The sequence below is a fragment of the Musa acuminata genome, chromosome BXJ2-10 (genome assembly GCF_036884655.1).
Source record: "Musa acuminata AAA Group cultivar baxijiao chromosome BXJ2-10, Cavendish_Baxijiao_AAA, whole genome shotgun sequence".
NCBI classification, from domain to species: Eukaryota; Viridiplantae; Streptophyta; class Magnoliopsida; order Zingiberales; family Musaceae; genus Musa; species Musa acuminata.
The window spans coordinates 37,000,575-37,028,444 of record NC_088347.1 but is presented as its reverse complement, the minus strand read 5'-3'; the positions used below and the strand labels follow the sequence as shown (position 1 = coordinate 37,028,444).

The following is a 27,870-nucleotide window of genomic DNA, read 5'->3' as shown; positions in this document are numbered from 1 at the left end:
TCCCAAGAGAATTAGTTGTGCCAATTCGGAGAGGTCAATCAAATAATTAATGATAATTCTAATCGGTCTTTTAGATATTTAACATTTTAATTTTTAAGAAATCAATGATATTTAGGATCGGTAGTTAACTTGAGTTTATTGGACAGAAATTAACGGAGTCGTACATTAAATGATATTAATATTTGGAGGGTCAAAAGCATGCTATTACAAACCTTGAAATGATGATTGATACAATGTAAAATCCCTTTTTTAATATTTACTCCTCACGATTTGGATCTTTCGAGACAAAAGTGGGACCCCCCGTGTCTGGACCAATAAGCAACTTATCCAGACAGAATCTTGGGGTAAGGATCGAATCCTTGATAGATTGGCCCAACGAAGCATGCCCAGCTGTCACTTATCCACTTGCCACATATGCTGTCCCCATCACAGATTGAATCCGATATGAGCTAAAAAGAACTTTTGTGATAGTATTATTATATTTATCATGATCCGAGTTCGAAAACCACGTAACCATCTCGAAATATAATCTTACCAGGTCATATGACACTCGAGTCATACGTCACTGCTAATCAAAGAAAAATACGATACGAGTAATGCTATAAAAGCAAAAAGGAGAGTAGTCCCCATTACTTTCGAAGGGCACCCTATTTTTCTTTTAATTTTGATTCGATGATGACACATTATGATCCACACGCCAAAAAATATGATTGATAATCCACATTCCAGGATATGATGATGGGTGTGACCCAATCTTTAACGAGCCATTTCAACTTCCCATATCTGATATGGGCGATAAGCAATTAATTTTATGGTTGAAAGAACAAATCATTTGTGCAATTATTTTCGAGTAGGATTCATTATTTACGAGCACTTCATGTGCCAATAATTTAGGCTTGATTTAAGGACATTGTGGTGTCATCATTTGGACAAGCTTCTTCAAGTCGATAAAAGAGATGTGAAGGCTGCACCAACTTCGACCGACTTTGTATGGACGCATTCGGATGGATGGATGCATTGAACCAACGAGACTCTCCTTGATGAGTACAAGTCCCTTTAGATACGTACACATTATGGTAATTATCGACCTCATAAAATATAATGGTTAAAGAGTCGAACTCATAATCCACGCAAAAATAATTTTTTTTCTTGATATATTTATGATTGTTTCATCGACTATGATTTTTTTTTGAGAAAATAATATAGTATGTATATTCATCTGTTCCGATAATGATTAAAGGGTTATTGTCCTCATATTTATGTTAGCTAATAATATATATTGAATCAAATACAATGGTTGGTTGAAATTGATGCATCATCAAAGTTCCATAACCCTTAATTGAAACAACTTAAGCTTATATATTTATGAAGGAACTAATTATGAATGTAATACTTAGCTTAGGTAATGAAGATTGTTGTTGTATCAAATCATCGTAGAACAGATTCAATTTTTATTGTAAATACAATTTTCATAAACATTTCTAAGAAACATAAAGAAAGAAAGCATATTCTCCGTTGAGATATTGAAAGTCGTCGAGAAAACAAAAAGGATTTATTTCGGAGAATACTTGCATTGGAATTTTCACCTATTTAGATCGATGGGAATAATTATGTAAAACTTTTGTAGCACACATATCCAAAGACATCCCAAAAACTTGTGTGCATGATGTGTTCAACCTCATCACTTGAAAGCGAGAACATCATCCAGCAATAGACTTCCAGCAACATTGATTTTTGGCTCACATGCATTGATTTTTGACTTCCAACAACAACCTCTCTCTCTCTCTCTCTCAAGCCTTATGTATTTGACCATCTGATTTGGACCTTTGAAGCTTCCTCCCTTGCAATTCAACCTTTTATAAGCCTCCTTTCCAGCCTCATCTATTTCCTATCTTTTTCTTTACATATTTGACATGGAATTTTATCAGATCAACTGGAAAAATAGAAAGTTTGGTAAGTCTAATTTAGTAATAAGCAAAAAATATCTCTAGAATATGTCAAAAAAATATAATATAATTGAAGCAACTTAAGCTTCTTTTTTCTTTCCTTTTTTTTTATAATGGTGTATAGATCCTGTAGAATCACCGTAATAACTATTATTTTTTAAATAAAAAAAAATTGAAGTTAAATCCTCATGATGGAGGACTATAACCTTTTCACGTTAGGACTATTGAAGGGGAGGGGAATGGGATGTTGGACTATAGCTTTTTCATGCGAAGACTACTTTCCTATCATATCGACTATCCTTAATACTATACAAGTGAAATTTAATTTCTATATCTCATCCTATTTCCACCTCTGACATATTTTTTGCTTGAGTCACATCTATTCTTTTACTCTGGCTTGGTATGCTCATCTTATAGAATTGCATCTCGGCATGCGTTTAAAGTTCATTCAGAAGAGTTCACTTCAACTCTTTGGAGATTTGCATTGTGTTTTATATAAATGTAATTCCAATTATAGACAGAAATACATCAATCGTGTCGATATCAGAGGTGCAATTACGTCAAAAGTATGATGTGAATACTATCCGCTCGAAACAGTTGAATTTGATAGATCACGTTTGACTAAAAATTTGATCCTCTTTAGCCGGTAATCACTCCACCGTGATAGTCATATGGATCTTCAGAATTCCACATATTGTTGATTCAGTCAAATTGAACACAATGGAGGCATTGGACGAACATATTTACTTTTAATCGGTGAGTCAGAAAGTTATTTTATTATTATTATAAAGTAATTTATCTAAAAAATTCAAGAATGAGGTTTTATCGGATACCACCCTTAGATTTAATTTTTACCGACGAGTATTTTTTTCTAAATATCAAAAATACCCTTGAAATCAATCTAACTCGTTTAATTGAATCGAGCGATTTGATTTAAATCTGATCGATCTAAGGGTTGGTTCAATCCATTTGGGATCGTAGTTCGGGTTTGATCTTGTGAAACAAATCGGGTCAAGTTTGAATCAAAAGACAAAGAGGGTTACATCAAGTGATTGTAACTCTCATGCAATCAACGAAGATAAGTGCTCCTCTCTTCTCTATTCTTTTTTTACGATGAACGATGATGACATCCTCCCCTCTTTAACAATTAGAATATCCTCCCTTCTCTAGTATTAACTTACCTATAACGACTTTATCGATGGCATCACCCAACTGCGATGACCTAATCTTCTCTTCAGTTGCGAATGGCAACATCTTCGTCGATAACTACTTCACATTATCGAGCACAAAAGTAGGCTTTATATTGTCTTATATATTACAATAATCATAAAATATTTACATTTATATGGAGAATATTCAATTTGAATTTTGTATGAATTGTTCATTAGTGTTACTAATTGAAGGATGCGATCGGTGATGAGAATATTGCAATAATGTAGGTTCAAAAGTCATGTAAATTTTACTAATTATTAATCTTGATTTGTTACATTGCCTACTAAATTTTTAATTACCTTACTTCTCACAGGAACCTTAGCTTCTTGGCTTGTGTTCTTCCAAGCATTTATGTGCTAATGTAAATGTGATTTGTCATCAAAAGCTAAATGCGTGTCACCCTTCAATGAATAGATGATGTGGATATCAATTTTGAATTGCTATATTTCCTTGTAGTTTTTCAAGTGTTGATTAGAACGGTGTTGGCACATGTTCTTTCTAAGCATGTTTATCTCTCATGTGAGATTTGGAATTGGAACGTCTTTCTTGTTCTTTTATATGTTACAAAAATAACTTTCATATATATTTACATAAGTACATATGTTTCGTAATAACTTTGATGACTAGAATTGGTCATTCATGTGGTTTGTTGATGAAATGATCTTTAAAGAAGATTTATATTAATCATTTATTTTGGTTATCATCTAATAATTATGTTGTAATTTTTCTCTCTTAAATTTTGGATATAATATTTTTATAATATTTAATTATATATATAAATATAATTACTTTATTACATAGATCCTTAGACTTGGGGGTTAAAAAGTAGATTAGATAATAATTTATTTTAATCATTATTAAGTTATATATAATTATTTTTTTAAGTATAAAGTCTCTTCTCCATCTTCACCTCCTCCGCAATCCTCTCCTCGTTCATCCTTCCTATGCAATTACATCACCTCTTTATAATATATAATGATCATTATTATATAGATTATTTTAGATTTTTTTTATATGTACTAAGTGATATGAGTGATGACACTTATTCATTCACTTAGGTGGTGTCATCTTCGTATACATAAAAGGACACCTTTTTGTTATATAGTAGATATTTCTAATATTTCTGTGTTGATCTCTCTATATAGTATTTTGGAATTTTAGATGAAAGGATCTATTTTTATTTTTGATAGTGTCCCAATTAAGTTTAGCCCAAGCAATATTGCTCTATTTTTGAAGATTTTTAACCATGAAGAAGTCTAGATGTTGAAGTAATCACTTTGGTTTATATGCTTGAGAAATATTTTAGAGATCAACTTTCTAATAGACAAAATATAAAAGATTTGATGTGTATGCTGGTGCTAGTGATGACGATATTAATATTATCAACTTTTATCAATTGTATATTATATATATTTTTATTTATATTTTATTTATCAAACAAACTATACTTTATCTTAGCATTACTATCATATATGGATGATTTGGATTCATTGACAAATTATAACTAGATGATGGTTATCTATTGTTATTTCATTGTTAGTGCTCAATAAAAAAGTTGAAGTTTGTCTTAAGATCTAAATGGTACTAAGAGAGGGGTGAATAAGTTCAATAGTATTTTTAATCTATTTTAAAACTCCATTGATAAATTAACATATTTTAAAAACTCAATTGTTTAAGTTAAAGTTTCAAGTAAAGAAAATAAAACTAAGTCACAAGGCCAAATAAATAGAGGCAAACTAATCTATAGTAGTTCAATCTTCTCAACCAGCATCTACTCTCGATTCCTTTTTCTTCGACGCTATTGATTTTTACTATGGATCTTTTTTCTAATGGGAAAAGATCAGCTATTCTTGTTACAAATTTTTCTTTTTTTAGACTAAGGAAATAACCTTCAGACTCTCTTTTTATACGGGATCTCTTATCTCTTATAACTTAGAATTATAATTAAACTCAAGAGAATGAAGAGACTCAAATGATACTCAAAATAAGAGCTTATAATACTTTACCAACTTAGAAATAGATACTCTATCAACCAAGTCATATTTATAGGCCTAAAAGGTTTCAAGAATAAAGCCAAAATTTTAAATCCTTAAAATTTTGGGGTATGAACAGTACTATCGACACTGTTCGATACTACCACTGTACCTATACTACAAATCTGGACTACCATTGATCTAGGTAGTATCATTATCACCATAGGTGATATTAACACTAGAAAGACTAACAAAATACAAACAATTACTTATTGGCTAACACAAATTTTGGTTTTCATTTTCCTAATAATAGACTTGGAAGAGGGGAGGCATGTCAAGTATTAGCTTAGGATCATGTCTTCTTAGGCCTATTCTCGATATACAATATGATTTTCATTATTATTTTTCATTTCAAAAATGCAGTCGGATGTTTAGGGTACTATAAGTGATCAAGTGATAGTAATTCATATTCTAGTATATTTAGTATTTTTTTTATTTTTTATTTAGAATGATTAATTGTCCAAATAGTAGATTTATGTTTTGAATATGTGACCGATTGTAATTCAAACCCAAGAGTAACACGATTGTAACTAAATTTTTTGTACTAAACCTATCGAAACTCCTCTATAAATAGCCTAATATGATTTTAGTATGTTTAGTATAACTTTATTTTTTATTTAAGTGTGATTAATTATCCACATATGATATTTGTGTTTTGAATCTATGAACTGAGCTCGAGCGTAACCAGAGTTTAACTCAAAATTTTTTTATCAAACCTATCCAAATTTCTCTATAACTATCCTAATATAATTTTAATATATTTAGTATCATTTTTTCTAATGTATTTAATTTTTTAAATAATTATATAAATTAAATTATTAAAAAATAGTACTATAGTTCTGGTTGGTACTATTGCCCGGTTTAGGGTGACACCATAGCTTATTATTATTGGATATATTATCATTGGATATAGTTAGTATCATTATCTCTGATAGTATTAACTTGAGTTAAATTTAACGAAACCATTGGAAACTTATCCACAACTCCTATAACATGATTTTAAGATGATTAAAATTATTTATCATAATTTTGGATGATTTTAGTGTATTTAATAAAATTTGACATGTAATGATCAGAATGATAGATCGTAATCATATCTCATTCGCAACTCAAGTTCAACTTAAATAAAAAAGATAGTAACTAAATTATAATCCACTCTGAAAATTAGTAAAATGGTAAAATAAATTCAATTTAAACATAAATACAATAAGGATTGCAACATCAATTCCAAAATTATAATTTAAAATTCAAAATTAGCAAAAGTTTATAATGTTATGGCACATTTATCAAAAAATTATGTCAATATACTTATATAGGTATACTATACATAAAAAACTCTTTTATAGCCAATGTAGACCTTAAAAAAAGAAGAAGCAAAATTAGACTATACAAAAAGACCAAAGATTCTACGTTGCATTATATTTAATTACATTAACCTATAGTTGATTATCACATAAATGTTGACACCTTGAACACTATCAAGGGACTTTGTAATTATGTCTTAAATTCATCCTTATATTCTTCATTTTGACTAATATCTTATATTATATATTTTTATTATTATAATGAATGATTCGATTATACACTGAATAATGGGTCGATATAGTCGATACTTTATCGATACTGCAAATGCTTCACCAATATAATGGTTAGTCATACAACGATTTTGTGATGTTACATAAAGCTGAATAGGGTTGGGGCGATGGGTCGTTAATCACCGAGGCTTTACAAGACTTTGTCGATCGCGAACGATGACCAATTGACGATGGTTATGTTGAAAGCGATGGTGATGTCTTGCCTTGGCTACATTGACTGTGACCATCGATGCTTAATGGGAAGACAAGACCAATCTCAGCTCGGACAATAACGACGACGATCACAACCATTGACGCTCATTAGGATGGCAATGATGACCTCCTACCCTATCTGTGAAGGCCATCATGACCATTGAGGCCCGATAGGAAAACAATGGCTATGACTCTTTTGATCGCTAAGTTAGGCAACGTCGTTTCTATTGTTGATAATAATTGTGACCAATGACAAAAAAAAGTTAGCACCATCGATCTTTTCTATGTTCTTATTGCATTTGTTGAATGACGTTTAGTGGGATAATTTGGAAAAAAAAAAAAGAGTCAATCTAGGTCTAATTTGAATAAATCAAATAGTTAATTTTATTTTAAACTAGTATGATTTATAATTTATATCAACGAATCATCCCAAAAAAATCTAAAATCAAATAGAATCAAATATTATACATTATTATTTAATTTTATGAAAGATATTTTGATCATATTATGAAAAAAGAAACATCCTTTGATAAAAATTAGACATGAAAGACGTTATATGCTAAAATCTCATTATTGATATTTTTTTTAAGGGTAAACTGCCCATTTTAATATGATGTATTTTTATTAACTTCGAATATGTACGAGAGATAATTGCTATACTCCCCAAGAAATTGCTGTCCACAAAATAGTATAAGAGAGCGGCTCGCATGAAGACAAAACATGGAGAGAGCTCCATCTTTATCCTCCTCGCTTGGAAGCTCTCACACCCCATCTGAACCACCTGCTCTCTCTCCTCTCTCTCCTCCCTCAATTGTCAAAGAAGTCCGCAGATAATGGACCGAAAGCGGTGAGCAAGCTCGAGATATAGAGAGACTTCACCAGCCACCAACCTTCACCTCCTTCAAACTCCGTTCCTCTCTCTCTCTCTCTCTCTCTGTAAGCTATTCTTCCTCTTTTCTCTGCTTTCGAAGTCCAACCGCAAACAAATAGTCCCTCACCACCGCCTCCTCCCTCTTCTTCTTCGCCCATATACTGTCCTACATAAAAGATAAAGCCCTTTGAAGCTTCCCGCTACAGTTTGCTTGAACTGTTTTATATTCTTAGGACCTCTCTCCGGCAATATGAAGGACAAACTCTTTCAACACCATTATCTGCAACAACATCAGCAGCAGCAGCATCAGAAGAGCTTATCTGATGAAGTCGACAGCAGCAGAAGCAGCGGCGAGAACAAGAAGGTAAAATTCGATGAGCAGAGGGAGCGAACAGGAGGGGATGGGTCCACCATCGAGGTGGTGAAGAGGCCGCGAGGCCGGCCGCCGGGTTCCAAGAACAAGCCGAAGGTGCCGGTGGTGATCACCAGGGAGGAGGAGCCCTCGGCGGTGATGCGGCCTCACGTGCTCGAGATCCCCGCCGGGCACGACGTGGCCGACTCGCTAGCAAGATTCTCCCAACGCCGGAACCTCGGCATCTGCGTCCTCTCCGGCATCGGTGCCGTCGCGAACGTCACACTTCGCCAGCCGCATCTAGGCCTTGTGCCCCAGCCTGCGGGGGCGCCGGCCACTATCGTGTTTCGCGGGCGGTTCGAGATCCTGTCCATCACAGGCACGTTCCTCACGCCAGCGATGGCGGAGGTGTCCCCCGCCGCCGCATCCAGCCTCTCGATCTCTCTGGCCGGGCCTCAAGCACAGATCGTGGGGGGCACAGTGGCGGGGCCGCTGGTGGCCGCGGGAACGGTGGTGGTGGTGGCGGCGGCGTTCTCCAACCCCACCTTCCACAGGCTCCCGGCGGAAGACGACGTGTCGGCATCCGTCTCAATCACCGGCGGAGGCGGTGGCGGCGGCGACATGGAGGATCAGGACCAGCACATGTACAATCAACAACAGAAGCAGCAAGCCCATCGCCAGCGACGCCACCAAGTTCTGGCGACAACAGCCTCTGCTGCAATGGCCGTGGGGTCGAGCGGGATGTCCGTTTACAGTGGTGGCCACGTCCCGTCTGATGTCATATGGGCGCCTACGGCCCGCCCGCCACCTCCGCCGCCCTACTGATGCTTCGCTTCATGCGATCCCTCCCATTTTCTTAAAGACCCCAAGACTTGAATGTTCTTTGTTTCTGATCTCAATAGTCTAAGGCAAAATTTTCTGCTCTTTTAGCTTGGTTGGTTGTCATGGTTACAGCACCGTGTCTAAAGGCAAAAGAAAGTGAAACTTATTTCTCAGTTTCGATTTATATATTTCATATTGTTCTTGTCTCCTGTATTAAATTTGTAGAAGCCTTCTATTCAGCTTGTTTGGATTGCTACAGTTGCACCTGCTGTTTCATAGATCGTTGTTGGTTTGTAGCGTTTGGTTCCCTTGAGTTGGAGATGATCAAGGCATTGGAGGAACACAACAAAGTCCTTAGCCATTGTGTTGGTCAAGCAAGGTTGCATGCATGGGTAGGCGTAGAGTCTCCTTGTCACCTTTCTGTAAGTAATTTGGCGAAATGGGGTCCCCTTCTGTGATCTCTTTTCTAATCTTTGGTGTTGTCGTGGAAATGGGGTTCCCTTATGTGATCTCTTTTCTAATCTTTGGTGTTATCGTAAAAAGAGAGAGAGGGAGAGGGAGTTGAATGGCTAGGGTTGCTTCTGCAAAGTGGGGCTGAGGTTGCAGCACACCGGGGAGATACGCACGCGATCCACTTTAGCTCTTATTTTTCTCTTGCGTGCTTCCCTGTGTCTTCCGACTGCGTCAATGGTACACACATCTGATGGATCTTTGGCAGAGACGAGAGGAAGTGTGTACTTTTTTTTGACTTGAATGGCTGGGTGGAAGGGGATAGGCTTTAGCCTTGTGGATGAAAGCTGGTCGCCTCAAAAGCAGCGAACGCCAAAGCGAGGTCAGGAGCAAGACAAAACAAAACCTACTTTCTTCTTAAGAGGCAGGAAGGTTGTACTTTGGCCTTCTGAAACATATCTACGAGGAAAGTAAAAGCTTTGAACTGAAACATATCACGTACACTCCTTTCCCTCTCTCTCTCTCTCTCTCTCTCTCCTTTCTTTTGCTTTTGACGAGATGAGCGCGGGCGGTGGGATGGATTCATTGCTTCCTTCATATGTCCACTGGGTACAAAAGAGATCTCTTCTGCAACCAAGCAAGCTTGTGGCAGAGGCATGGCTGGCTTTGCTTCCAAGTTGCATCTCGGAACAGCCTTCTCCTTGGAAAGGAAGGGAGGATGCATTCCATGGGGAGGCTGCTGGATCCCACATGTTGGCAGTAGCTAGCAGGTGGTGCCCTTCCTTATCATCAGAGAAGTGTGTTGTGAGATGGATTGTGATGATAGCATTTCTCCCAGTATTTTGGTTTACCATTATTTCCTATTGATATTGTTGGGAATGGAAATTAATACTGGTTCAGGTGCTCTCGAGTTATAGAAACATATGGTCGATCAAGTTATGGTGATGACTATATATATATTACAATATATTACAATCACTTGATGGAACATGGTCACTGCTTTATAGAGGGCATTCTAGTTCTTCATGTAAGGTTCAACATTACTCACTGGGAATCGGAGGAACAATGAAATCTAACAGGCAAAAATCCAAATGCAAATAATAAGACTGACCAGTTTCCCAAAGACTAACTAAGCTAGTGGGGAAGATTACATGGAAGGTAGTTCATGATTGTTAGCCAGATCAGAGGTTGCACAAATAATTATCCCCATATTTCATGTATCAAAATTACTACAATTTTTTTACAGGAAACTCCATGCTAATCATTTGTCCTTTCACAACTTTTAGTATTGTTCTTCCAAAAAAAAAAAAACAAAAACAAAAGGAGAAGTGATTATCAAAATAATCCTTTCCTCCATGGATCATTTACTAGTCTTATTAATTGCAGTGGGCGATGCTTTCTCCCTAATCGTGAATGCAAACTCGCAGATCGCCTCGGTGCTGTTGTTTGCACGAATGTTTGCCTCGTCTCTTGGAACGGGTTGACGCTAAAGGCGACGATTCTGATGTGGTATTGAGTATCACTGTGTCAGCCTTTCTGTCTTCTCGCGTGGGGTGCATGCATGGGGATGGATTTGGATCGTCATGTTCACACCACCAACGAGACCTCGAGGGCGCCGCGTCATCAACTTGGTTAACCTAATGAACAGACAGCGAGAGATGGAAGGAGACGGGCGCTGCAGAGTGGGTGGTCGCATCCAATGCCTCCGTCTCCTCCGCTGTCCTCTCACCCGCCCACCCTTTTCTCCATCCACACTTCTCCCCCTCAGTCCACTCCCATGCTGTCGGGCACTCTGAACCTGGTCACCCACCTCCCTCTCTCTCTCTCTCTCTCTCTCTCTCTCTCTCTCTCCCTCCGCGGAAAGCTATTTGTGTCAGAGGTCGCATGTACTACGACACTGCTTACTTAGGGAAAACACCACAGCCACACTAGTTCAACCTCCGGTGTCCCACAGATTTGAAATCTTCACCAAATAGCGTATAAATCCTTCTCCTAGCTGAGATCATGTTGGGAGGGTCGAGGAGTTCTTGTGTGAATGCTGGATCCTTTTGGATCACTTGCAGGCCCACACTGCAGCTCATGATCATGCCAAACTTGGCCATGGACTGAGTTAGAAGCCATTTATATGCCGATCCGACCTAACCGGCTGCAGATTCTCCACAGCTGTTTGTAATTCTGACTGCAATTATTCTGCTGATCACATGAAATTTCTTAGATGAGAGGAAACAAGTCATAGTTACCGCCGTATAGCCATTGACATCTAATGACCTATGTCTCTTCCTCTTTATTTTCCTATTGCATTAACAATGTGCACTTGAACTGGTTTAAAAGTGATCATGATGTTCGATGAGGTGATGTTATATCTCCTTACCTTTTTTTTTTTTTTTTGTCTTTGTCCAACAATCCATTTTTGTTTCATTTTGGATAACTTCTTTGGTTCAACTTTGTATCTTATTCTCTTTGATTGGCTTTCATATAAATAGGATAAATTTGCTCTCTTCTTTCCCGAGCACTGTGTTATCTCTGTTAAACATAAACTATGTGATCTTTTAAGGATTAATAAGAGCTGCTGGTCCATTACATATAATTTTATGCTTATGGTCCCTATATCATTTAGATAAGTAGCATTGCAATGCAAAGATATTATTAATCAAAGTACTATACTAGTTGAGAGTTCACTATCAGGTGTGACATCTCCTACCTCGATGAAATGTATCAATGTGTTTCATATGTTCTATCACCAAAAAAACACCATTATTTCACTTGTTCTAATGCAAGAGAGTCATCATTAGTGACTCAGATAATGGTGATGAAAATAGAGTTAGGTCGATTGGCATTTCAGCTGACTGTTTTGCCATTTTCAAGATAGAAATAATTTTCGATTTCTTGACAATGAGTTAGATATTTTTACCTCCTTTATTTACTAAACTGGGTTTTCATATCCTTTCATCGTAAAATATGGTATTTATTTCAAGTAAAATTATTTAATTGAGTGCTCATTCACCATCTAAAGTGGACAATTCCTCACAAGCTTAAGTTTACGATGAATGAAAGAAACTGATATAACTAAAATTCTCGAGAGCTTATTTTTTATTTAAAAACAGCATGTGGGTGGGACCACTTAACAACAATATACTCAACAACCCTAATTCTTGAAACATACCAAAAATTATAATTATATTTATAATTATAATTCATGAAACATACCAACAAAGATCATGTTTTTTTTTATTTATAAATCTGTCTAACAAAAGTATGAGAGTTAATAAAATATAATTGGTACATAATTATAATTACGTTAGTTGCATTCAACATAGTTATACTTATAATCATTAGGTATCTGTAAATTTTATTCTATTGGTTTTAGAACATGACTAATTAGGTAGGTTTCTGAACCTACTTCGAATTCGAGTTTGGTATTTATATTATTTGTATCTGTTCCAGTTGATTAAGATATATAACTTAATCCAATTTAAGCATATCATATTGTATTTGTTTCTCAATCATCTAACTTTTCAGGTACTCCAAAACTCTTATCTCACATTCTAATCGCTCCCGTTCGATCGCGCTCTCTCCCTCGGGCTCGTCGGCCTCTCCTCCCTCGCTTGTTCCCTCTCCCTCCCTCCGGCCCTCGTCTCTCGCTGCACCCGTGCACTCAACCGCTTGCTCTCTACCCGCCTCTACCACCTACCACCGTTACATTACCCTTCCCGCCTCCCCGGATCGTCTCCTCTCCACCCTACAGTCCTTCAAGGGCCTCACCGCCCTCCCCAACCTCGCCGCCGCCATTGCTTCCTTCCCTGTCCACCTCCGACTCCGACAAACCCCACCCTCATTCCCACCCTTCCGACCCAAAGTCCGGCCCTGTCCCTGGCAACGACCTCCTCCGTTCCCCCAACCTCCCCTTGCTAAAGGTCAGGCTGCATCAGTGGAGGCTGCGATCGCGTTGCTCAAAGTAAGATGGAAGATACTTCGGAACCTCAACGTAGGGCTTGACCATGCTGCCCAGACGGTGGTCGCATGTGTGGTGCTGCACAATATGTGTCAGTTTACCAAGGGGCCAGAAGACGAAGGAAGGTACATGTGGAGGGATTCGCTGGAGAGCCCTCAGCTAGCCAGCCTGGTGGATAGCGAGCGATCGCTTAACTACTTGGGTGAGAGCTTGAGGGAGGCATTGGCGGAAGATCTCTATGAGGAAGCTTGTCTCAGGAGCAAGGTAAATATTGTGCAGGTGAGGAAAAATAAAAAAAGCTTGTGATTAACTGAGCTTAATTTTTCTTTACTTGAATTTTGTCGACTCAACCTTGGGCATTATCGGAAACCGTACTCGCTTGTTCTTTGGCTAATTTCTTGTCTATATTAGGTTTCTTATATGTTCTACTGGTGGGTTGTAGATCTTCTAATTGTCATTGTTGTCTACAATTTTTATATGAAATCTAATGTGAACTAAACAATGACGTTTCCACATGTTTGATTTATTGGGCCTTGCACATAAATCATGGTCGTTACTGTCAGGCAATAACCAAATACCCATTTTTTCTATTGCTAGTTTTGGAGGCTTTGCTCAATTGTTGCTAATGATCTTAGTCTTTGATCATAAGATATTTTTGGGTTTTGAGGCTTCCGCCTTGGACCCCTCAATAGCACAGACAACAAGATCAAACTCGGCAGTTGATGATTACATTTCTTAGTGGTCTTTTTTCTGTAATCTCTTATCTTTCTTTCGCTTTCTGAGGCATATGACACTAGATACAAGGATCACATGACAAAAACAGTTGGTGAACACCAAAATCTATTTCGATTGGAGAATTCCAGTAGAATAAGGTCGAGATCAAACACATTAGTGTTTTTCCGGCCTTTGAGATTAGAAATTCTATGGAGTATTCGGTATTGTTGTTGCCTTTTCCATCCATTGGGATTTAACATGGATCCACCATTTGATGTGAATCATTTTTGTTGTTAAGAGTGAGGAGATGAAGATAGTCTTGATTGGAGAGTCTGGCAATAGATTTTTTCTGCTTAATTCTCTCAATCTCTGGCTTCCAAATGACCAAGATTGTTTTTGGACCAGTTGTTAGGACGCAACTTGATGTCAAAGACAAATTGGTTCCAGTTTATCAGACCACTGGGAGTGGAATGGACGAGGTCCTGCAGATTTTCTTAACAGTGATGTGACCAATCTTTTTAGTTAGCCCAATAAGCATCATACCCAAAGAGAGTAGGAGATCTGTGATTCTTGGTGACGGTGTCAAATTCAATCAGAAGAGGGGCATCATCAGAGGAGATCTTGGGAAGATGCCTAATTTTAACATCATGAAAGAGAGAAAGTTAGTTGTTATTATCCGGAGCCTTATCAAGGCAACTCAAATTCTGGAGCTAACAAATCTTATTCCAAGTATATTTACAACATTTGAAACCCAAATCGATTGAACAAAAGCAAAATCAAAATTTCTGAAATTGGTTAACAACTGATTCAATTGAAATTGTTTACCACCCATTTTTTCATCAATAGAGCAAATGCAATTAAAATTACCACATATAAACCAAGGCACAAAACTTAAATTGTTAATAGAAAAAAAATTCCATAAATGTCGACAAACAGAAGCTTTAATATTAGCATAGATAGCTGAGAGAAGCCAGAATCTCTTACCGTGCTCTTGACGATTATCCAGCTCTTAGTAAGTCTTAATATATATGATTAATCCTTGCTTCAAAATTTTAGCTTTGGTTAATCAAACAATATGATGGTCAAGTTTCTTGATCTATGGGAATAATATCTTTGCATAATCATTCTTTTTTAACTTTTGGTTTTGAATATTAACTTTTAAATTTCTTAGAGTTCATGTCAGCATATTGAAAATATTCAAACAATATTTTGTTGGAAACATGGTCCTTGTTCCATGTAATTTAACTGTCTATTTCAGCAAACTCATCACTAATTGGATGCTTACTTCTCACTGGAAAGTGGTGTTCCCTATGGAAAATCACTTGATTTTGATGCAGATGAATCAAAACTTGATCCTGTGAGAGTCCTAGGATTTATTAAGCTCAGTCAATTAAATCTGACTATTTTTGATTGATTTTGTTATTGTTATTTTTAGAAAGGATTGCTATTCAATGACACAGGCACACGCTAACAGCTTCCTGGCATGGCATGATTATCAGGCACCTGTGACATCTGCCACAGGCCTATGATAGCCATGTGTCAACATCTTTGACATAGACTGGTGCGACATATGTCACCTTTCTAACATGCTATGTTTCTACCCATGTCAATCAGTAGGATGATCCTTGATTCTTAATGTATTTATTTGGATTACACATTCTTATTTCTAGTTGTGGTAGGTATAGAAGGGAGAGAGTTCTCAAGCCATTGGGAATGTAGATTAGGTAGTTCTAAGATTTCCCATTATCTAGGACTTGGTGGTAATAGGAATTTTATGTTATGTAAAAATCTTGTCATGTAGATTTTCCAGTTTTAGTAATTCAGAACAAAGCCTAGAACAGCCACCTCAATCTGTACAGAGAGGTGCAATCGGCAAAAATTGGTCTGAGTGTATGTTTGATTTTGAATAGAATGGAAGGCAATTTGCAGTCTAATGAAAAGAACAGGGTGATGTTAATTTGAATGCAAAGTAGCTAACAATCATTGGTCTGATATATAGGAACCAAAAATAGATACCACTGTCAATCTCTGAATATCACAGTAGGATCATTGCTTATTAACATTCTTATTGGATCATATATGTTAAAGAACCGAAATGAACTGGTTGACCCATTTGATTTTTGGAAATCCACATGAACCAATCGGATTAAATAAATCAATATGGTTTTGTAATATAGTTAAGATTCCTTAAATACCCTTAGCTTAAATTTTCTTATTATTTATTTTATAGGATATTTACATCAATTTTGAATTGGAGTTAAAGGTGAGAAAGAAAATGACCTTTATTATCTTATCACTTCTTTTCTTTATTCGCTCTCCTCCATCCATCTCTCCCCTCTCTTCCTACTCATCTCCTTCAATCATTGTTCTCTCAACACATCTACACTCCCATGTCTTCTCTTCGCCTTCTCTCCCCATTGTCACCCCTCTTTTTATGTCTTAACCCCTCTTGTACTTATATTTTCTTCGTTTAGTAATCTATGATCCCATTCTCTTCTCCAATCACTCGTTCTTATGGTCATATACAATTTGTCATCTCTTCTTGTTATACTTCGATTTATTAACATAAGTATACTTTAACTTTCATCCTACATATATTTTACATCCATATCAGTCCATATCGTTACTTAAGCAATTGAACTGTATATTCACTTTTAAACCTTTTAAAAATTATCATGCATTATTTAATTATGATAAAATTTTCTTTTTTGATGATGGTTGATGTTATTATCTTTATTATATTCCACATGACTGAAGTGTTTTTTTTCATTTGTATAAGATTGTTTATTTTTTATTAATTTTGATATTTTAAATTTTTCATCATTTTATATATTTTTATTTATTTATAATTAAACATGCGATCCGACCACAAACTCAGTGACCCAACATTTAATCGGATTGCTTTTTGGTATGGTTCTAATTGGTTGAAAAGTGTTTTCAATAAAGGAAGTCTATCTTATAGCTAATCCTTTTTTAAAGCTATGGTTGAATTTTAAAAGGATTGATTTTTGAGTCTATATTAGTCAACTGAAAATTAGGAGCATGACCAAAGAGATTGTTGGGGAATCTAAAGATAGAGGTGCAGTCATCAGAGAGATGGTTTAAGGAAGTCTAAATTATAGGATCACAAAAAGATCTATATGTTTCTTTTTCTTTACTTTGATAATGAACGAACTTACTAATCACATACTCTTTAGACCACATGGTGTATTTATATGCCGACGATATTATTTTTATTTGATGATGATTTAAATGAAATTAATTCTAAATTTAAGTTATTAAGGTAAACTCTAAAATTAAATATTTTAAATAAATTAGGACTAAGACTAAATATGTAAGATATAATTTTAATAATATTAAGAAATTTATTAAGAGTATAGTTAAGTTTGATGGATGAGAAGTCTCAATATGCAAAAGTTTTAGGTATTGTGAATTGACTATTCAACAAGATGAAAAAATTGATGAAGATATTGTTGATATTTGTACGTATAGAGTGGAGTGGAGTGTTAGAAGTGTCATGTGATATGGGCATCTTTTAAATTGAACAAAAAAACTATGACATAGTGATTAGGCCAATAATACTTTATGGATTTCAGTGTTGGGCATGTAACAAGGAATATATACAAAACGTTTGTATTGCTGAAATGAGAGACTTATAGATATTGTAGTCAGAAAATATGAGATAATTAATATTCATGGTATAAGGAGACTATTAGAAACTGTAAATAAAGATTATAATGTTTTTAATTTAATTAAAGATATAAACATTTGTAGAATTCAATGGCCACTAATGATCCATATAATCGACCCCAAATAGTTAAGACATTACATTTTTGTTGTTGTTGTGTATTCATTTGAAGGGAATAGTGTTTGTATGGTTGAGATTGCAAGAAAGTTTCTTTTGGTTGGAAACCTTCACAGTATTTTCCATTGCTTATCTCTTTCTTTCTCTTTTACTTTCTTCTCTTGAGTTTTGCATGCAAGAAATCTAGTCGTTGAATTATGTGGACAGCTAGTTGTAATATTCTTCTTTCACTATTAGCATACAAGAACACATTTTGATCTGAGTTGTCCTAAAATTCTTCTAAGGATTTGCAAATTATTTTAAGAATCCATAATTGTTTGTCGTTACATCTTCACAAAGCAAAAGATGAGATGAATATGATGAACGAATTATGTAATGTAACTATTAGGATGCACATGCGAGCTAAGTTATGCATCAACTTTCTGTTTGGTTTCCCTGGATCCAAGGTCAGGATATCTGGGTTTGGAAAAGTATACATACTTACATAAGGAGGATGAAGAAAAGGCTTATCCTTATCTCAAATTCCATTGAAAGTCAGTATTCGGTGAGATCAGAAATATGCTCTCTCTCTCTCTCTCTCTCTCTCTCATGTTTTCGTTACCAGCGAAAGGTGATCCTGAACTGTACATGGCAAATTATTCAACATTCTGTCATAGGCATCCTCTTGACAGGCCTCTCAGAGAGGGAACAAAGTACTGCTAGTGGTTGTACAAAGGTAGTCTGCCATTTATTTTATGACAAAAATTGGTGTAGGTTAGCATGTGAAAGTTCCTCTATTACATGGTGTTATCTTTGTCCAATTAACTTTCATTGCTTCTGAATTATTTTGAGTTTCAAATTCCATAAACTTATTTGTGTTTGGTCCCGGAAAGTTTGTTGGAGTTAGAAATGATTGGTATACTAAGGGAAAGTGAGAAGGATATTGATCCATCAATGACTACGACAGGCCATGTGATTTAAGATCACAAAAACTGGAGGATTTGTTTCTAGGATTTCAAAGAGAATATTTGTTTATGTCCTTTGTCTTCTAACATCACAACTTTTTGTGGTTGTTTTGACAGTCAAGAAAGATAATGGAGTCATCATGAGATTGTCCTGGTCCAGGTCTATCATGCTATATTAGCCTATTTCTATATGGTGTTTGATGGGTTTAATTTCTTGTGAAAACAAGTCAGATTCAATCAATTGACGATATCAGGTTATGAATATACGTAATGCACCTACTGCTGTGAATATATAGATGAGTAATGAAAGCTTGATCAGCCAGGTATTGGAAGAGACCAATTCAAATTCTTCATATTTATTTTAGGTTTAATGTTCTGATAGATGTCAAAAACCCCAGCTATATCTTGAATTGATTCCCGTGATAGAAATGATGGAGATTCGAGTTGGACTGGTGTCTTAGTTATCGTCTTATTTATATGGTTCTGAATTTTGTGAATTATTTTGATGATGCAATAAGACAAGGGGCTGTCACCCGTTGGAGATCTCTGTTTGATTGAAAAACTCTTAAGAGCTTGTAAAGGAAACAAACTAGTCATTAACGCTAATAGTAGCTATATCCTTGTGCCAAAGATCATATACAAATAAAGGTTTAGTCGATCTCTATCTGCTATACAGTGTCCTTAGCTAATCTCTTGTTACTTTCAATAGTTAGGCAGGGGCATTAGAGCAACATACTGTTAGCCCCCCTAATCATGGTCATCTTCACCAAGTCCAGAAGAAATGCACACACAGGCTTTCGATTCAGCTAATTAGAAAGGAAAAGAAATTATGGACCACAACTGCTTTTTTATGATGCAACATTTCGAAGATAGCGCTTTGTGGTCAATCAAATAGTTTGTCATGACACCCGGGTAATACATAATTGCAATTTTTAATGATGACTGCAATTCAATGATTAAGTTTTGAGCGTGTGAATCTCACTTTTGCTTGCATGTTTTTTTTAATGTAAATCTTTGGGACCTTGATTTATAGTAATTAATTACACTCATTTGTAGCCAACAGGGGCATCATTTATCGGCCCCATTGCTAGCTGCAATCTAATTGGTGATTCTGTTGCCACGCCATGAAGGGGACCTGCAGGACCACTCAGTGAGGGGACCGGGCTACTCATCTTGTGTGATCGATATTTCACGGTATCTCCTGCACTTGTGAATGAAGCTTCTGGCACGTTGCCATGAGACAACTGTTCTCCACTATAATTCTGACTCCTTTACTTTCACCAACTGAGTTCACAATGGGCATCTCTTACACTTGCGAAAGCGGCAGCCGGGACCTCATCAATGGCTTCTGTTCTCCCAGACATGGTTCCAGCTATACTATTCATTCCACTTGAGTTGTCAACTGAGGCACCTTTTGGATAAGGAAAGCTTGGGGAAGATACCCTCTCCAGAATCACGATAAGTTCCTTGGTGATCTTTGTGCACAGTTTTCTGTAGCTTTAACTTATGTGGATTCCACGAAAGGGACTGGTTGCAACATTATCCAATTTATTATTTTGTTGCTATGGTTTTATTGCTTCATGTCAAAGGGTAGGGGGTTCTGTAGTTTTGCCCGTCTCAACAAGTGTTTGTATCATTTGCCATGGAACCCCTTCCCCCTCCTTCCCTCCCCTTTCCTTTTTGTCTTCATCATGGGATGACCTTGAAATGGCATTTCCAATGACCTCATCATGTTTGTGTTATCAAGATGTTGCTGAGTTTTCTCACAGGGAGAAACAAGTTGATTAAAAGAGACTATTGAAATATCTCTTGTGATCACATGAGTGAAGATAATTGTAATTTTTAGAATTTAGTGAGGATAGAGAGATTATATCATGATAGAAATCACAAGGTTATGAAAAATAATAAATTGCTAGTAAATTAGATAGATTACCTACAATAAAAATATATAAATATAGTTATAAAAATTGATTTTTGTAATTTTCATCTATATTTTATAAATAGAAACTAATCTTTAAAAAAAATTAGTAGCTTGTCTTAAAAAAGATAATTATAAAAATTAAAGCATTCAAATAAATATGTTGATGATAACTTTAGTAGGAACAAGAAGACGCTCTTACGTATCTACCAAGGGTTAAACAAAAGCATAGCATGGATCATAAGAAAATATTACATCTTGTGGATCAAACAACGAATAGTACCCTACATCAAGCCTGAAAAATATGATTTCCCAAGGTTTATCTATATGTATATTGGGTATAACGTTAAATCCAAGGTCTATAAATTATTTGATCCTAATAATTTAAATATTATTATAAACATAAATATAAGCAAACAAAGTTTAAAATTATTTCACCATCTTCACCACCATCATCGACCCTATAAATAGATGAGTTTTATCATATAAAAATATTAAAAAGATAATATATATATATTAACTTATCTAAAAAATTTCATTATCTCTTATTTCATCCCTCTCTCTCTCTCTCTCTCTATTTATTTACTATTATTTTTCCCTTTGAAGCCCAATGTTTTCAATGGTCAGAATCATAATAATTCACAAAGGCGTCTGCTTTTGTGCAGGTACCCAAATTTTGTTCTGTAGCACCTCTAAAGCATGACCCGTTTCCTTTTCCCTCAAAAGTCGAATGATTGATAGCTCCTCTGTTCTCCCCAAAAATATCTCCTCGTAATGGTTTAGATTCCGCAAATTACAATTTTACCTCTTCCGTCCTATCACCGCTTCAACTTCGGCCGCAAGCAAATGTCACGACGGACACGAAAACATAAATCATCACCGACATCATACTCAAAAGCGAATCACAACACAAATCGTGTGCACCCGAAAATGACACGACTCGTCGTCCACAGCCATATGCTGCGTCATTCCCTCCCCCTTCCGTGCACTAACCAATTCCCATGGACCCAGCAATCATTGATACATAGATTCATGGAATCATTTCTTACAGCGTCTGCAATCAATTCCACCCCCTACGATTTAGAGTACCTTAACACCACAGATTCATGGAATCGTTTCTTTTACAGTGTCTGCAATCAACTCCACCCCTCCGAATTATACTACCTTAACACCCTACTAAGCTCCTCCGCCACACCAAGACGCGCGAGCTTTAGGTAGACGATCGCAGGTCGATCTCCTGCGTCCATGCACCCTTGTCCTGCACATGAATGTGCCAGTATGTCTGTGCCAGTGCATCTGGATCCATTGACGTCGTGCTATGATCGCCTCTTGATGATCTGATACAGCACCCAACGCAGTGGTAAAATAAGGATCAGTAGCTTTGTCTTTGTTTGCGAGGACGGAAGCTGACCTTGGAGCGCCGATATCCCCGTGGATGACTACATGCGCGATGTGGATTCCGGATGATTGGTACTCCTTTGCGAGGCTTTGGGACAGGCCCCTCAGAGCAAATTTCCCACAACCTGCAACATTAGCATGAGGACCACTGAGGATTGCAATCGATCACAAGGATTCCCTTTCATGTTTTTTTGCTTTGCTTTGGATCAGATACTCTTACTTAGTCCACAGTAGCCTGCAAAGCCACTAAGGGACACCGAAGAACCGGTGAAAATTATGGTGCCTCTGCCCCTCTCGACCATGCCGGGAATAACCTTCATCGAACAAGGTTGCCGAGTTCATCCAAAGGTTTGTGTGGGGGATGCATAGGTGAGCAGATGTGTCGGTTCATGCCTACCTGCTGCGCGCAGTGGAAGGCTCCGACGGCTGAGACGGCGAGGGAGCGCTCGAAGGACTCGACGGTGATGGCGGTGAAGTTGGTAGGGGGGCACGTCACGGGCGGCTCGCACGCATTGTAGACCAGCACCTCGACGAAGCCGAGCGAGAGGACGCCCTCGAAGGCCTCGCGCACCGACTTGGAGTCGGAGCAGTCGATGCGGATGGCGAACACCTGGGCCTTGGCCTCGCAAGCGATCTCGTCGGCGAACCGAGATAGCTTAGCTGCAAGCAGACAAGGAAGGGGAACGGAAAAGGGGGAGCGTCAAACTCGATGGGCAGAACGAGAGCAAGGGGAGAGAGAGGAATCGCTTGCCGAGATCCCGGGCGAGAATGGCGACGGTGTAGCCTTCGTGGGCGAACTTCCTGGCGACGGAGCGGCCCAGCTTGGGGCCGACGCCGACGATGGCGGCGATGCCTTTGGGGGAGGTGGAGCACGACATGGACCGCATGTTGGCAAGGTGACATGAGGGGAAAGGTTTAACTTTGTGCAAGAGATAGGGGGAGGTGGCGGTGGTGGTGGTGGTGTTGGTGGGGTGGGGAGATGAGGATGTGGATTGGCTGCTCGTGGACATACACGACCACCTTTTGAGGCCGAAATGAAACGCTGGAAATGGAAAAGCTTCCATCTTCTTCGCTTATATACGCCCCTTCTCTTCATCATGTCATATCATGCTTGATTCCACCCCACTAATTCATGACGTGTGGTGCGAGCTTCCACCACATGGCACCGAAGCCTTCTGCGTGTTACACTCGGTTGGGAGGAGGTCGAACTTGACCAACACCCAACCTCGAAGAACACAGATCAGAGGAGGCGCTTCAGCCATGCACGCAGCGTAGGACATTGGCTTGCTGATCAGCATCAGCTTAAAACACTGTTTTAGCATCTCCTGAATGCATCAACTCGTTGCATATTTTCCGGTAGATTGGCTCGCAGTAAATGAAGCCGAAGTGGAAAACAAAGACGGGAGAGTTGAAAGAACATTAATGGAGCCATCCGCATGTAGTCTGCTCCATGTACGGGAAAGAAAACTAAGCCTTGTCCTGTTCTTTGAACCTGGATCTTGCGCAGCCGCAGTACACGACCGAGGCCGAGGCCGAGGCAGACGTGTGGGGGGAAGGGGAGGAGCGAGGCTCGGTTCACACGGAACTCATAGATGGATGACAATTTGCATTCGATTCGATCCAGTCTCAGCCAAATTGCTGTGCGTCCTTAACACTTACATAACTGTATTTTAATCTTTATAAAGGGAATTAAATGTTCGATTCGAGTCAGATATAGAACGAGTTTAGTGAAATTTCAAGCAGTCTCTCCTCTAGTAATACTTAATTCATGGGATTGTATTATGATGGACTCAACATCCACAAATCTCTCCCTATTTATGCTTATTTAATTTATGCGCGAACTAAAATTCCCTTTCATCGATTATAATTTTCTTCCTCTTTTCTAATAGGAAATTAAAATACCAAAATATTTTTTGACATCATTATACATATACATATATAATCTGGTCATTCACTTTGGTCACTTTGGGTTATTTGATCTGCTTAAATATTCCTTAATCAAGCTCAGGTTGAGTAACAAAAAGGAAAAAAAAAAAACTTATTAATCTCCTCAATTTTGATTCCTCAATCATCCTCGATTTCAAGATGATTAAAAACATAGATGATATTAATTGACCCAAAATTTTATTCCTCAAAAGTTGTAGATTGATTGAGGGGCAATGGCTCTTAAATTGACCCAAATCATGGTATTAGATACTAATCGTAAATTTTGATTGCTAACACTTAATGACTGATTTGGTTCTATTGTGGCTTGAATCCGTCAGATCTATCTGCCACGAAGAACACGCATGTTTGAATTCAAATTGCATGTTCTGTGGGTGGAAATAATGCCAAGGCAACGAGCCTTTGGCTGTCATGCTTTCGGCGTCTAATGGTCGAGCGAACGTACCAAATGGACATTTAACTGACTTCCAGCTGTCTGGGCCATCTCCAGCACCGATCTCGAAGACGCCTATCATAGCTACGCACGAATCTCAAAGTGATCATCCTTCCCACTTGGAGAAGATGCTGGTCGAAGCTGACCCCTCTCTTCTCAGCATTCGCTGCTTCTGCGCAGCGAGCCCTTCCGCTGTAAAGGAGAAGGGACAGCTGGAACCCATGGCTGCGGAATGATCAAGGATGCTGCAGGGCAACGTATGCGGCAAGCGAAACAATGCATTGATATTGAAGAACTATCCAACCACAACAAATCTCTCTCTAGAAGGCTAAGTAGCAGTACGAGCAACAGCAGTGTTCGTAATCGACACACCGGACAACAACCATTCGGAAGAAGCTAGCTAGGGAGATAACAAAGAACTCTCTCCGACTCCAGACAGCTCGATCTCAACTAAGGGCACTTGGGCCTCCTCCTGACGCCCTCCCCGGTGTACTTGTCCCTGTAGCAAGGGCACTCATCCTTGTTACCGTACGTCCCCGACGGCACACACCGGCAAGCCTCGCAGCACAACCCACAGACCTTGATGCACCGGTCTTGCAGACTGGCCTTGGAGCACCTCACCTTGCACTTGGAGCCGCAGAATGCTGAATCCAACCCAAGAAACAAACAAGTTGAAAGCATTACATATAAGATTTGAGTGAGAAGGGGGAGATCAGTTGAAGGTGTTCGTGTTTACCTGACCCAGCAGCCATGGTGACTTGCTGACAAGAGGAGGTGAAGAGGATCAGTACAAGTGTCAAGGTTGCATACAGAGGCCTCATCTCCATACCAGCTGGTTTGCTACGGAAACCACTCGGTCTAAGTGATGGGGTGTGGGTCGACTGATGAGTTGGTATTTATAGAGGAAAGAAGTAAGTTACTGTGGGGGTGTGAGAGGTTTGATGAGAGCTTAAGAGGGTGCAGTAATGGGAACTAAATGGACCTGTGAACTGGCATCCAGTGGATCTCCATCACACCAGCATTCCTGATTGCTATCGCTGAGGCTTACCATCAATTACATTCAGTGCCACGAGCATAAGCCATGATACAAAAAAACCCTATCCTTCCTGATGCCTGCGTCGTCTCAACATCATCACGTACCACAATGGCCGAGAATGAGGTGAGGCAATGTGGATGTGATGCACTTGTGTCCGCTGAGATTGAGTTGGTGGGATGGAGGGACACAAAGATGCAACGCTTTTGAGTGCACCAGCTGTGTGTGAGAGGTGTCGTAGTACGTCGCTGCAAGGAAGCCGATGACAGTGTACAGTTTATGCAACGCTGTGGTGCCTAGTCGCCGGGGTGGACACTCTACCTAGGGTGCAAACATTGCGTATAGCCACAATGATTTTAATGATTATGTAGTAGTGTAATAAATGCCACAATGAAGAACGAAGTTGCGTATAGCGTGAACACAACTAGCAATCATGCATGTAGGAGGCTATATATGAGTCTCAGAGAAGGTCACTTTAGATGACATTTGCATACATTGGAGTCCACGGAGCCTATGAATAGCTCACAAGAAGAGCTGCCATGCATACAGCGCGAATAAATTCGATGTGCTTAAGGTCCGTGAAGTCCTTGTGCATGGTACAACCAATGCGCCTCAAGAAGAACGAACATGCATTATCACAAATGTTACCAATAAACAAGCAACGTTACATTTTGATGCAAGATTCATTCAGTGCACCAAAGACTTTTACATTCCATAAAGGTTAGTTAATGCTTCACACGCATGAACAGAGTTACCCTTATGATGCTCTTCGGAATAATTATATATAGACAACCATTATCAAGATTTCTTCTTGAATTCCTTCAATATTTTCTATGTGCATGAGTTGCCCTTTGAATCCCTAAGATGCTTAAATGTTGACGTCACAAAAACCAAACTTTGTGACAACAACTAAGACAAATGTCTCGAGGAGGAGAAGGAGAAAAAGAAGAAAAGTGCAACTTAGGAAGAAACATTAGAGCCTACTTATAGGGATTCTTGAGAGCTTTCTTTATAACCTTTTCCTATTATTTTTTTCTTGCTTCTGAATAGTGCAGGATTAAACGACATCTTATGTATCATAATAAAAATTAATTTTGTATTCCCTTAAAGGAAATAATAAAGAAGTGAGGGTAAGCCTATAATATCTCATAAAAAAATATATTTTTAAAAATAAGTAAAAAAAATAAAAAGTAAAAAAAATATTATTAATATTTATACCGTATAGTCAATGAGATCATATGAAGTATCGTTCTTTGATCCAAACTTCAACTAGCTCACATAGTATGTTTATATAAATTTACAAGTATCTTATTTATTCATGAGTGATTCTAAAGATTGTTTATTTCCTTAATCATAGTCGTCTACAAATTCTCTCATATAAAAGAGCTTATGTTAAAGATATATGTAGAGTCATATCTTACGAAAAATTTTACTTTAGGTCTCTTTAAGAGTTATACTCATTCTATACATTTACATATGAAGAATAAATAATTATAACATATAGGGGTTAGAGTTAAGCTTTATTTATGTACCAATGTATTTTTCATTTTTTATTTTTTTAATTTACACTTTGACTAACCAATAAACTTGTTAATATGATATTAAACCTCTTTTAAATGAAATCATTTCTTAGGATAATTTCAAACACAATTCTTGGTGATTTATAAACTTTTTGTATTTTATTAAATAAATTATATTTAATTTTATTATTGAGTTTTTACCCAACACATATATCTCGTGTTGCAACTTATAAAAATAACAAAAAAAAATATTAATTTCAAGTTTGTGCCTCACTCTTATGAATCAATTTAAAATATTTTCCTGTGGAGTATCATATCATAGGTGAAGTGAAGTGATCAATCGAAAAAATCATATAAATATTGTTAGTGCTATTTGGATGATAAGGCTTTGAAGATCACTTTGAAAATGTTCACAATGGAGTCTGATTTTATAATGGATTCCACAAACTTAACCAAAGAGAGCTAAAATAGATACAATCAATATTATTATTATTTATTATACATGAACTTGTTTGAAAATATTATAATAATAATAATAAGAGCTTGTCACGAGGTCTTTGACAAAGACCTCATAAGATCATCGATGCAACTAAAACAAACAAAAAATATTCTTTGTGAGTTGAGAAATCAAAATTATGAAACAAAAAATATAATTAAATTATAACAATTATCAAAGCACAAAATCACATCATATTAACCCCTCAATTATGTTTTCCCTCATGGGATATAAAGAGAA

General features: G+C 37.4%; 4 protein-coding genes across 4 annotated transcripts; 2 read left to right on the top strand and 2 right to left on the bottom strand.

Moving 5' to 3' along the window:
- The first annotated feature begins 7,719 nt into the window (after positions 1 to 7,719).
- LOC135625538 (AT-hook motif nuclear-localized protein 28-like) lies at positions 7,720 to 9,225 on the top strand. The gene is made up of 2 exons (XM_065130471.1): positions 7,720 to 7,914; positions 8,083 to 9,225. The coding sequence occupies exon 2, from the start codon at positions 8,100 to 8,102 to the stop codon at positions 9,024 to 9,026; it is 927 nt and encodes a 308-aa protein (XP_064986543.1). The 5' UTR covers positions 7,720 to 7,914; positions 8,083 to 8,099; the 3' UTR covers positions 9,027 to 9,225.
- Positions 9,226 to 10,031: 806 nt separating this feature from the next.
- LOC135625824 (uncharacterized) lies at positions 10,032 to 20,427 on the top strand. Its single transcript, XM_065130911.1, has 3 exons — positions 10,032 to 10,243; positions 12,993 to 13,704; positions 19,945 to 20,427. Exons 1-3 carry the CDS (start codon positions 10,032 to 10,034, stop codon positions 20,014 to 20,016), a joined length of 996 nt encoding a protein of 331 aa, XP_064986983.1. The 3' UTR covers positions 20,017 to 20,427.
- Positions 20,428 to 21,808: 1,381 nt separating this feature from the next.
- On the bottom strand, positions 21,809 to 23,244 carry LOC103969614 (uncharacterized). The gene is made up of 5 exons (XM_009383199.3): positions 22,956 to 23,244; positions 22,602 to 22,864; positions 22,425 to 22,518; positions 22,218 to 22,329; positions 21,809 to 22,143 (listed from the first exon to the last, which is right to left on the bottom strand). Exons 1-5 carry the CDS (start codon positions 23,212 to 23,214, stop codon positions 22,017 to 22,019), a joined length of 855 nt encoding a protein of 284 aa, XP_009381474.2. The 5' UTR covers positions 23,215 to 23,244; the 3' UTR covers positions 21,809 to 22,016.
- A 1,595-nt stretch (positions 23,245 to 24,839) lies between these two features.
- Positions 24,840 to 25,478, bottom strand: LOC135624263 (peamaclein-like). Its single transcript, XM_065127688.1, has 2 exons — positions 25,318 to 25,478; positions 24,840 to 25,225 (listed from the first exon to the last, which is right to left on the bottom strand). Exons 1-2 carry the CDS (start codon positions 25,406 to 25,408, stop codon positions 25,032 to 25,034), a joined length of 285 nt encoding a protein of 94 aa, XP_064983760.1. The 5' UTR covers positions 25,409 to 25,478; the 3' UTR covers positions 24,840 to 25,031.
- Positions 25,479 to 27,870: the final 2,392 nt, after the last annotated feature.